A 12907-nucleotide genomic window follows, 5' to 3' on the forward strand; every position below is an offset into this window, starting at 1 on the left:
ATTTTCTCTATAAACAAAACTTCTGGAAACTGTTCATAACTTATTTACGTTAAAAAATTAAATACTTTTGAGTAACACTTACATTAAAAAATAATTCAATTCTGCGCACTGAATGTATGTTGGAAAATGTTGTCTGCTTTTGTGAATATTTTACGAACAGTTTCCAAAAACGCTTACTTTCTAAAACTATAAATATAATTCAGTCATCAGGTACTTAACATTAAAGTTATTCAAATGCATAAGAACTAATGATATGTTAATTTTGATAACAATTATTTGTCACAATTTCAATTATTTAATGTCGTTCCTATGCAAATGAGGGTAAATGAATATCTTTGTAGAACACAGCAAATATAGAATCTCTATGGTAATTTTTATAAATAGTATACAAACAAATATATTTTAATCTACCTAACGCTATAATCAATGAATTATCTGGTATTTGTTTTACAAAAGGGGTTGTTACGTTTTTTCTCAGGCCGTTTATCTCTTTGTATAAATAAATTAGGGAGTTGTTTGTAATATATTAACAAATATGACAATTCGATACAAATATGTTTTGCAGGAGCCAGTTATGAATTGAGGTAAAAATTATGAAATTATAAATCAGCAATATTATGAAAGATAGAAAATAATCGCATATGATTCATGCGATAGATTTAAAAAATCAATGTCAATATTAACTAACCTCAAAATAAATTTGTTTCTTTTCCTTCTTTTGCCATAACTATTTCAACAGTCGAATAATTTCTGTCAAATTTCACACAAGAACTGTTTTATCTTTAATTTTATCGAAGATGTGACAAATCGAAGGCATGTTATTGTAGCACTGAAAAATTTGCTGTTCATTATTTTGACAAACTCAAAACCAATTCATTGCAAACGATTTAAAAGTAATTTTTCGAACAACGGTTATTTATTTATTTATTTGAAAATTACTTTTACAAAGTAGATAAATCATTTAATATGTATTTTACTGAAATAGGAATTATTAATTATCACAAACAAGGAAATTTTGAATACTTATATAACCTTAAATCCTTTTAAAAACGACCAATATACTCGAATAAAGGTACCCTTAGAAAAAAATCCATCGGATTGGTATCCGGTGACCTAGGGGGCCAATGCACAAACCCTTCTCGGTCAATACATGTGTTTGAGACTTACTTTAAGATATTGGAGTATACATTTGTATGATTTGCATTGGCATTTTTTTCTCAGTAATATTCTTAAGGTTCTTAATGGATTATCGTTAATAGCAACAGCGATTGACAATGCCTCAAGATTTTCCTCCAATCTCTGGTGAATATGGTATCCATATCATGAAATTTATTGTTTGTAGTATAATAATTATTATTTATTATTAAAGATTCCTTGAATATTATAGCTAAAACCACTTTGAACTACTGATATTTTGCAGAAAAAACGCATCAGGCTGATGTTAAAGTGAAACTTTAACAGTTTTCAATCTGTTGATTTCTAAATANTGCCATAACTATTTCAACAGTCGAATAATTTCTGTCAAATTTCACACAAGAACTGTTTTATCTTTAATTTTATCGAAGATGTGACAAATCGAAGGCATGTTATTGTAGCACTGAAAAATTTGCTGTTCATTATTTTGACAAACTCAAAACCAATTCATTGCAAACGATTTAAAAGTAATTTTTCGAACAACGGTTATTTATTTATTTGAAAACAACTTTTACAAAATAGATAAATAATTTAATAGGTAGGTATTTTACTGAAATAGGAACAATTATTAATTATCACAAACAAGGAAATTGTGAATACCTATATAACCTTAAATCCTTTTAAAAACGACCGATATCCATCCAAAAATCCATCGGATTGGTATCCGGTGACCTAGGAGGCCAATGCACAAACCCTTCTCGGTCAGTACATGTGTTTAAGACTTACTTTAAGATCTTGTAGTAGCAACATTCAATCTGTCGCTTCAAGAGTCACCTCTTCTAAAAATAAACTACTCCAGTAAGCCATTTAATGATTTGCATTGGCACTTTTTTCTCATCATACACATAAGATTCTTAATGGATTATCGTCAATATCAACAGCGATTGACAATGCCTCAAGATTTTCCTCCAATCTCTTTTGAATATGGTATCCGTATCGTGAAATTTCTTGTTTGTAGTATAATAATAATTATTTATTATTAAAGATTCCTTGAATATTATGGCTAAGCTAAAACCACTTTGAACTACTGATATATTGCAGAAAAAACGCATCAGGCTGATGTTAAAGTGAAACTTTAACAGTTTTCAATCTGCTGTTTTCTAAGTACCTATGCTTTGCTTGTAATTGTGTCAAAAAAGGTTTGCCAAGGTATTTCAAAACTTTAGATGTCGATCTTCTTAGCACATTTTAATACTTTTCTCTTTTATATGCCCTCGCGTTTCGATGAAATTAAAAATAAAGAGGTTCTATTCAATTCTGTACCCACTACGTCGCTTTCGTCCTTTATAACTTTTTAATTTCTATGATTTTTTGCACAATGTCCCATCTTTTCATAAGCAATAAGTGTCAAACTCAAAAGAAAAGACAAAAGTTATGGCAAAAAAGGAAATTAGGACTTTGAGGTTATGTAGCTTATGTAGTTTGTGTTGACATTTAGAAAAAATGATGATACTGGAAACCGAACACTTGTATAAACATTTTTTATGATTATTTAAACGGACAATTAGTTAAGTACTATTTGCTTATGAAATTAACAGCCCACGGACTATCTTTCTCCTACGAGTATACATAAACAGAGTGTTTTGAAGGTAAGTATTTCCTCGGAAGTACTTATTTCCGAAACACCTTGTATTTTATAAACACAACCTCATCGTTCCACAAAACGAAAGTTCCATTATTCACAGTGTTATCACAAGAACTCAGTTCCTATCATCAAAGGGCGTCTTTACGAAATACGTCGTAAGCGTACCTTTGCCTTTGACGTAGGTGGGGCCTCGACACTCGCACTGGTAGCCGGCGTTCATGAGCACGTTAGCCGTGACGTCCGTCGTCTGGATGCGGCCCAGGATGCCGCAGGAGTCCATGCGAGACGCCACGTTGACGGTGTTGCCCCAGATATCGTACTGAGGCTTCTGAGCGCCCACTACTCCTGCTATTGCGGGCCCGTGGTTCAGACCTGTGACAGAAATCGACATGAGTTTTTGACGATACAAATGTTTACGAAGTTTTAACCAACTATTCGTAAGGACGAAGCTGTTGACCACAATTATTGTCAAGTTTCTGGGGTACAAAAACGATAATTGCTCATATCTATACAGCATTTTCCATAATATCAGGGATTTTATTAAATCTTTGCTGCATTATAAGATATTGGTGTTGGTATACAGGGTGTTCTATAAAATATATGACAAGTGAGTTAATTTCAAACATTATTTCTTATATGAACTTAGGTCGGATTCGTTTTTGTTTGGGGGTTACAAGCATTTTAAAAAATATGATTTCATATTTCAGTCAAAGTAGCCTGATAAATAAAATTGATGGTTGATGTAACAATAATTATTATTTATATTTAAAGTTTAAACATTAGTTAACCTTTAATGTTAACCAAATTAGCAAATCTTAAGACTATAAAAATTGTTCAACATTCTCAACAATTTTTGTAAGCCTCTCAGGATGTTCTGGTAACAACTGCTTGTCTTAATTACATACTCATTAAAGTGAGCAAGGACAAAATTGTAGTGTATTCCATTTTGTACATTTATGGTGTATGTTATCTTGTTCTTAAAAGCACGATAAATTTATTAATCTGTCAAAATATACTAGACACGGAAATTAAGGATATTTAAAAAATTCCAAAATTTTGGGTGATTTTCAGAGAGCTGTAACTTGGAGGGAAATGTTCGTAGAGAGAATTAAAAAAAAGGAAATTGAAGCTTCTAGGTTTCAGATCTGCAATTTAAATTTTTTTAGCGTCAGCAATTTTTGAGTATTCATGAGAAAATCAACGGAAAAAAAATTTGTAAATTTTTGCTATGGAGTTTTATGGAAAATTTTTTGGTAATTTCATCGCAAAGGTCTTTTAGATAATTTAGTCCTCTTCAATTTGAGCGGTTCCGGAGCCTTGTACGATTATTTGTCGCTGATTTATCGTCGATCAAAGCAAACAAATCATTTTTGACTTTGACAATCAATTATTCGGAAAATAATGGTCGTACAGAAAATCCAAGCAATACCCGATATTAAATTGTGATCTGCAACGTCAAATCAACCAAATTTTTTTTGACGTTTGTGAAGCTTGTGGATATGTTAAAAAAATTAAAGAAAAATAATTTTTGAAAAAAATTTTTTTTTTATTTATTTCTAGAATCATGAACGTTTTTCGATGAAAACTTAAAAAAATTAATAAAATGTGAAAAATTACTCATTACATTGATTTTCAGCAAAACGACAAATTTAAACATTCTGACAAAGAAAAAAAAATGCAGCGTTTTGAAATTATCAGTGTTTCTTTAAGACACTTTGAGATTGAAAAGTTACAGTCAATATCCTTAGTTTATTTATTATTTGCAAAGTTATGCCAAGTTATTCAAATATCCCCAATTATGCAATTTTTTAACTTTTTTCTAACCAACATGTTCACCTTGAAAATTTTTTTTTTTTATCAAAAACCCATAATTACGACTTGTAGAGAATACCTTGCAGTTTTCAAAACCCTGCTAGGAGTATCTGTACGACCATTATTTCCTGAGTAATTGATTGCCAATGTCAAAAATAATTTTTTTGCTTTGATCGACGATAACTTAGAGACAATTCATCTGGAACCGCTCAAATTGAAGAGAATTAAATTATCTAAAAGAGCTTTATAATAAAATTACCAAAAACAAATTTTTAAGTCCATAGGCCTTTTTAGAAAAAGCAAAAATTTACAAATTTTTTTTTCATTGATTTGCTTAGGATTATTCAAAAACTGTTGACGCTAAAAAATTTAAATTGCAGATTTGAAAACTAGACACTTGAAGCTTCAATATACTTTTTTTCGATTCTCTCTACGACCATTTCCCTCCAAGTTACAGTTCTTTGAAAATTACCCAAAATTATGGGATTTTTTTAAAACCCCTTAATTTCTGTGCCTAGTGTATGACCCAAAATATGTTGTATAACAGCATAAGTATTATTTCCCATGAATTGTGTTGTCGCTGACATATTAAGAATTTTGGTAAATCTGTTTATTTTATTAATTAATGAACGGCTTTTAACTATGATAGTAAACTTTCTATATTAGGTAGGTATTATATTATTTTCCAATGGTGAAAATGTATTCGTGTAGGGTGAAAGTTAATGCCGTATTCCCGAACTCAAATATTTGTTCACATCATTTACGTAGCGTCGGTTGTCACATACACTGACACGCAGACATGATTTTCTGGAAATTAGGATTTTCATTTAAAGCTATATGATGAAGTTGTGAAGTATATGTCAGATCTCGTTACCTTTAGAACTAATTATTTTCAGAGATATCAATTAAATCTGTTTTGAGTTTATTTTCATCAAATGCTTCTGTTTAACTGTGCATCAGTCGTGTAACATTAGGTTAACCGTTGTTGTCACGTTGTGATGAAACTCTCCAATATTAATACTCGCTGTATTTTGAAAACTGTCCCTGTAATATACAACTTTTTTGTTCATTTATGATTACTCACTCTCATTCTGAAGTGATGGCACTCAAACTTCTTACACCCTATATACTACCTATCTAAACTTCAAAAACGTTGGTTTTAATGCATCACATGTGGATATTAATTAGTCTTATAGTCCAGGTGCTGACAAATCATATAAAATGTATATTTGAGAACTTTACATTTAAAAACGTTGATATTTGCATTTCGTCGACACCACACGGACAAATTAACTTTTTGTTAGCAACTATAGAAAAAATTTATATAAAGTTGCAATATTTTTGTTTAAATAATGTTTCAGTGAAACATGCGACATATTCGTGACTTTGGCAATAACATAAAAGCTATTAAAAAAGAGCCCTACTCTATTTTCTCCATGTTTCCTCCACAACAAAAACTTACCAACTCTTAGTTTGAATCTTTGGAAAGCATCCCTATTTATTTGATCTAAACTTGTCATTAGCGATACTGCAAAGTCCACTAAAGCGATGATTATGTGCTCTTCTTTTCTACTGGCCTCCTACAAAAAAAAGTAATTACCTAGTATTGATGTTAAATCAACAAATTATGTACAAGGATATTCACAATATACTCTACCACCTTATTTTTTGCATACCATTATAGCCAGAAAAAAACACAAATATACAGTGTGTTTTGTTTAAAAAAAAAAAGTTTTAATACCTTTTCTGTAAGTATTTAGATAGAAGGGCAAAAAGGGTTGTGTAAATATCCCTGTACATCTCTAGTTATTGTATCTTGCTTTCGTAGGTTATGTATTATTATCTTGATGCATATATTACCTTAAATATATCCTATAAATATTTGCACAATTGAAAACAAAATATATTTATATACTTTCTATCATTATATTTGCCAGCCTACTGTATAAAAGCAGAACTATTTTGAGAATACTTTAACATTTTAGATATCGAGCTCGATTGGCACAAACGTAATTTAATATTTAATATGTAAAAATCTTATTTCCAAGTATTAAACTCAGCTTCGAGCCAAAGTCTATTTATAACTTCAGTATTTATTAAATCGAGTTCAAATATGAGTATATTTGATGAAATTGAACTGAACAAATACGATTCCTCAATCATAATTTCCAAACTTTCAAGTTAAATAATAAAAAGCAATTTTAAGAAATTGCTCCACAAATACTGTCATTTTTTCTATTTTTTTTAATAAGAATTAAAGTTTATAGACCTTAGCAAGAAGATAATAAATTTTTGCATCCTTACTCAAAATTCAGACAATCAAAAACTGATTTACTTTCCGTTTGTTTTTTAACATCAAAGTATTGCGTGCTGTCTAAGCATAAAGCAAAAAAGTTGTCTCCCTATATTTGATACCAACCTTACTGTTTTGTTCTTTGCCGGGCCTAAGTCCTGATGCCAGCATGTAAGTACTTCCAATGGTCTTGATTTTTTCTATACAGCTGAATTTGGGCTTCAGAAGTAACTGAAATGCCGAAAATATTTTTCAGAGAAAAGCAACACAGTACCACCTTGTGAATCATCAAAAACATATCCTGTTCTAAAGTAAGAATAAAATCCGATCCCTCCTATAAATACCTACCGTCTCAAACAATAGACATACCTTATCAAATTCACAGATAATTTCATTTAGAAGCCGCAGGCATTCCAACCCTTGCTTATTGACGTCGCTTTCGTCATAGAATTCTTTGTAGTTTGGTATTGAAGCGAACATCACGGCTACACAAGGGTACCGTTCGTGATACAAATCTTGAGTGGTCCTCGAAGTTAAAAAGTGCTCCGCCACGTGAGCTGGAAGTATATTTTCCAAAAGTATCTATAACACATAAATTAATTTAGCGTTTTCTAAACGGAATTCTCGACATCATACAGAATATTAAAACGTGCAAACAGCGTATTCCAGATTCCATTTTTTAAAACTCTTTGAAGAATAAATAACAATTTCTAAAGTTCGATATGATAACACAACGCCAGTCTTAAATATTCTGGTCCTTACGACAAATAACTTCATCATATCTAACGCAACTTATTCTACACGTGAATATCAAAACATTGCCCTTCTCTGCTTTCAAAAGCAATTATCGTATTCGATGCAAAGTAGAGCAAAAAGATCGGTCTTTTATCAAAGGAAAATCGTGTCATCATTTTTAGGAGGCGTAAGATGAATGAACCATTTCAAATTGAAAATGAAATTCAATGTAAAATCTGAAATACCGCTGCATACGCACTATGTTCTGGTAGTAGCTGTAGTCGCCCAGGTGCATCGACTGTACGAAGTGGTCGGTTATACGTCAAATACTAACTTGGTCGTAAAACAGAGAGCTCCTCCAAAAAACAAGTAAACGACAGTGGCGCGTACAGAGGTAAAATGTAGTATATATGTGGAAATTAAAGAACAAATTGGATTTATAATAAATTACATTTAAAATAAATAGTTTGTGAGAATAAAGGAATTTTTGTAGGAACAACGGTGCCAGACGTGAACTGATCCCTTCGTCCCTTCATAATGTATAAATAAATTATTCAATTTCTAAAACCCTTAAAAGCGTATGGCACTGGATCCCTTGACAGGCAATGATTTATCACTATACATCGAATATGATCCTACTATAGTTCTTAACACACCAAAAGTCTATTTCGTTTAATACTTTCTGAAAAATTGCACAGTCCAATTCAGTTTTAATTTCAGCATACATCGGATCGTTAATGGACCTTGTGTAGAAAAGTGGCCCCGAAATAGATCCCTGAGTATGAAGTAAATAATATTTCAACCGTTAAAAAACTACCCCTAATAACAAAATATTAAAAGAAATAGTTTTTAACAGTTTGAAATGATTTGACAGTATAAACAGTAGTAGGATGGTCCAAAAAAAACGAATATTTTTTTTTCGTGTCTCTTGTGAAAATACGTTAGTTTATCATGTTTTAAGAGCCCCCTCAAAAAATCTGCTCAAAAAAATTTTTTTAAAAGCCCAAGATTTTTAAAATTTCCAAAATCGTCAAAAATTGATTTTTTTTTAATTTCTTTTTCTCGTTACTTTATCATTTTCTAGGTTGAAAAAAATCTCGATTCTGAAAATTTCAAATCGATATTTTAATTTCTAAAGGTCACTCATAATTATTTTAACTTTAAAAGTAGTGTACCTAAAATGTTTTCAAGCGACCTCTAAAAATAAATATCAACGAACTAATAATTTTTTTATTGAATTTGATGAACAAAAGAATAGAAATAAATCACGAGACATTCTTGATTTTTCTTACCTTATTGATACCTCTCATGGTTTCAACTTCTTCTTGTTCTACCTTCAACTTAGCCTTCCAAAGATAGTCAGTTCTTGAAGTGAATTCAATCTGTCTATCCAGGATGTGGAAGAAAAGTACCACGATAGCCAGGATCAACGCAGTTTTGATTTCAAATGGTACTTTAGGGAACCTGAGGAGAAACAGTTTTGCAGTTGTTACAAATGTTTTGAAGATGTCAGTTACAAAAATGTGAGATACCAATTTATAGTAATAATTTCACAAATGTTTGACTTTACCGCGTCCGCAGTGATTTTTTGACTCTAGAAAAACATATAGTTGTCTTTTTTTCAGAAGAATTTCTGAAATTTGGGATTAAATCCTCTGGTCGGTATCTCCAGTTTCGTAACTTCTTCTGAAGAAGAAAGTGATATATCTCTTCAAACATAAAAAAGTCTAAACCAATTAAGTGAAATTATTTTTCAACTTATGATACCAGATCTGGGTATTTTATATGTTGAAACATTTGAGACAGAAGTAATTTACTCACTCATCGTCGTGTGCGTCGTGGTAATCTTGAAAGAATTCTAAGTAGCTGTATATTACTATATGGGTGACTACGGATATTACCATGAGAGTCAGTTTAAGAATGAATCCCATCCTCAAAAAAACTGATATAGCTGCTAGGACCAATGCAGAACTATATAAATAAGTCTACGAAAAAGAAAAAATACATTTACTCTTTCACTCACAATCAGTCAGATCAAAATGTTATAACTTTTAGTTAAACATTGCCCATTTTTTTGTTTTAAAAAGAAATATAAATCGGATGTTAGTAATTTCTACCAAAAAATACTCACTGGTACGTATTGAACAACAGGATCTGTTGTGTTTTCAATGGTGGATGTCAACATCATCACCATCGTATCATTTGTACCAAATTGCGTATAGTTGGTACCATCAAACGGAGAACTAATCGACGGAATTGTTACAGATACTGGTGTGGGCACGGGATTGTAATCCACCTAAAACAATCCTTAATCGTAAAATCGCGTGGAAACGTATCTTAGATATAAAATGTAAATGTTGAACGTTTAGAATAACATCCAATTTAAACCCAAATCAGCATCGTTAAATAAACATAGTACTATAATACGGTGCCGAATATTAATGTGAGATTATCATATTTACGACTCACTTTCCCGAAGAATGGAATACGGGTAGGTATAAGACGTAAACAGTATACGTCTTGTTATTCGATGCGGGATATTATTTTAAGAGAACTTGTTTTCATAAATTTATCCAAAACGAGTTGATATCCAATGTGATTTTAAAATAATCATTTTACCAGACACGTTTAGTCTTTTTTACTATTACTATAAAAGTCAATATTGTTCTATTTTAAATATATAAATTCTATAATTCTATTAATTTGTCACTTGAGATTTGAAACTTCTTAAATATTTCTAATATTGTCAGAATATCGCGATATTTAAGGTCATAACAAAGAAGCCATTATGTTCACATGAATTTTTTCGTTCTAACAACTGTTGAAGATAAGTCATTTGAAAAAGCAAAACCTCTATTAAAAACAAATGATTTGCAATGTAAAAACTTATGAGACGTAGCATGTTTAATATGGTGATGTATCAACTGTAAGTAAAAAACGAACGCACCACTCTTGTATATTGCATTTAAAAGTTACTGCATGCTTTGAATAATTAAGCGTTACGTAAAACGCTTCAGACAACTCATATCACTTTAAAATTTCATAAAACGAATAATTTTGCAAAGCTTTTACCGCCAAAGAGAATTATAATACAAATTTTAATAGCTACCAGGACAGGAGACCAAAAATCGGCCAGCATATTCTGAACTATGTCGCCTGGACAAAGGGAATTATTTAGGAGCATCTGCCATCTCCGAAAATTCGACCAAAAGCATACGAGGATTATTGCGCCGCACAAAAGCACAGTAAACGGATTAGACACCAGGACTTAGTGCCTGTAGCTTTCAGCAATTTGCAAGTGTATTCTTTAAAGGAACAGAACCTTTGCAAAAAAATATGGCAAAAGTTAAATGTAAATATAAGTCCACTAAAGATGCCTCATCTTAAACAATTTGAAATAGTATTTCGTAATTAGGTATTTGTTTAGTTCCTTGTGGGTCGCTGCTCTAATAGAATCCAGTAATACCTGCTATTTTATTTGGGACACTAAAAAATAGTGTGTATAGTACTCCAGTAACAACAAAGGAAAATTGTATGCATATAACGAGCGTTCAATTAAAAACGTGGTCAAGTTGGTTCTGAAAATTTCGACGTAGGGCGTAGCGTATAGCAAATGAACTTAAACGTCATCTGTCAAAGCGCTATATCGCCGCTATCAATTTGAATATTTTCGTTTTAAAAAGCGTTTAAAATGGTGTTTTCTCAAGAACAAAAAGTGTTTATCATAGAGTCCTATTTTAGAAATGGACGCAAGATTGATGGAATATGGAAGTATTCTATTGAGGAATGTTTCATAGAATTTCAAAATCAATTTCCCGGCGTTGTTGAGTACAAAATTTTTCAAAGTGCAGTTCAGCGTTGTGTTAATGCTTTTCGTGAAACGGGCAGTGTAACAAGAAAAGAAGGAAGCGGCCGACCTAAAAAGCGGACTGAAGAATTAAAAGAAAATGTCCAACAAATAATGGAAAATGCGCCAAGAACTTCTGTACGTGTTTTATCACAAATGGTGGGAGTATCAGTCGGTACCTGCCACATAGTGTTAAAAAAAGATTTGCGTTTGTTCTCCTATCGTTTAACTTGTCAGCAAGAACTTCATGAAGTTGATTTTCCGCGACGGGCTGTATTCTGTGAATGGTTTTTAAACAACTACGGTGAACTTCATATCACCTTTTTTTCTGATGAAGCCTGGTTTCATTTAAGTGGTTACGTAAACTCACAGAATATGAGAATGTGGTCTTCTGAAAAACCAGATAACTTTTTTGTCGAGGGCCCTCTACACGCTCAAAAAATTGGAGTTTGGTGTGCTCTCAATCGAAGGAGGATTTATGGCGCAAAGGTATAGAGAAGAAATTATCGCTCCTTTTGTTAACCAGCTGGAAGAAAACGAAATTACAAACTTTTACTTTCAACAAGATGGCGCAAGGGCACATACGGCAGGCGAGACGATGAATATGTTGAGGGAAGTTTTCCAAAATCGACTAATAAGTCTCGATGCTAAACATGAATTTCCACCGAGGTCATGTGATATTACGCCGTGTGATTTCTTTTTGTGGCCTTACCTTAAAAACACTATTTTTGAACTGCCTATTCCTGATTTAAACCATCTGCAGGCTCGACTTATAGACAAGATTCGTGAAATTAACAATACCCCGAGCATCTTAGAAAATGTCTTTAATTCTTTGAGGAACAGGTGTGAAAAGTGCTTGGAACAAGGAGGGGGACACTTTCAGCAGCTGCTTTAATTTATTGTTATAACAAGGAGGGGGACACTTTCCGCAGCTCCTTTAATTGTTTGTTATTGTTATCACGATTATTCTTTAAAATAAAGTTATATAGTCATTAACGTTATTGAAACTGACAGCTGCTATACAGCTCGTTGAGAAATGAGGTTAAGTTGATCGCTATAAGCTACTCCCTACGTCCAATGTGTCAGAGCCAACTTCGACCACGTTTTTATTTGAACGCTCGTTAGTAAGGCAAGTATTTGAGCATCTATCACCGGATTCTATTAGAGTAGAGACTCGTAAGGAACTAATTGTGAAAAATGTTCAGAAGTTGAGAAGTTGAAGGAAGATATTTTGAACATTTAATAAAATAAATTTGACAATTAAAAACCTTGTGACAGTTGTCATGTTGATTGTTACTTACCTGTCACGGCTAACCTAAAATATGCGAAACAAATGGAAGAAAAGGGAAATGTTTATTCGTAAATAAAATTAAAACCACTGGGTTTAGGTATAGGGAAACTTTAACAAAGTTACAATTAATTTTAGTGCAGAATGCGAATA

General features: G+C 31.9%; 1 protein-coding gene across 2 annotated transcripts in view; it reads right to left on the minus strand.

Moving 5' to 3' along the window:
• Positions 1-1498: 1498 nt before the first annotated feature.
• The window catches only part of LOC108913278 (adenylate cyclase type 2), a 115843-nt gene continuing 104434 nt past the window's right edge, over positions 1499-12907 (minus strand). For both annotated transcript variants that reach the window (XM_018718809.2, XM_018718808.2), the window contains 7 exons: positions 9751-9915; positions 9441-9604; positions 8912-9083; positions 7254-7466; positions 7011-7115; positions 6054-6171; positions 1499-3151 (listed from right to left, as the gene is read on the minus strand). In XM_018718809.2, the coding sequence (XP_018574325.1) occupies positions 2895-3151; positions 6054-6171; positions 7011-7115; positions 7254-7466; positions 8912-9083; positions 9441-9604; positions 9751-9915 (1194 nt within the window). In that variant the 3' untranslated portion in view covers positions 1499-2894. The remainder of the gene's footprint in view (positions 3152-6053; positions 6172-7010; positions 7116-7253; positions 7467-8911; positions 9084-9440; positions 9605-9750; positions 9916-12907) is intronic.

The sequence above is a fragment of the Anoplophora glabripennis genome, unplaced genomic scaffold (genome assembly GCF_000390285.2).
Source record: "Anoplophora glabripennis isolate ALB-LARVAE unplaced genomic scaffold, Agla_2.0 scaffold333, whole genome shotgun sequence".
In the NCBI taxonomy this organism is placed as follows: Eukaryota; Metazoa; Arthropoda; class Insecta; order Coleoptera; family Cerambycidae; genus Anoplophora; species Anoplophora glabripennis.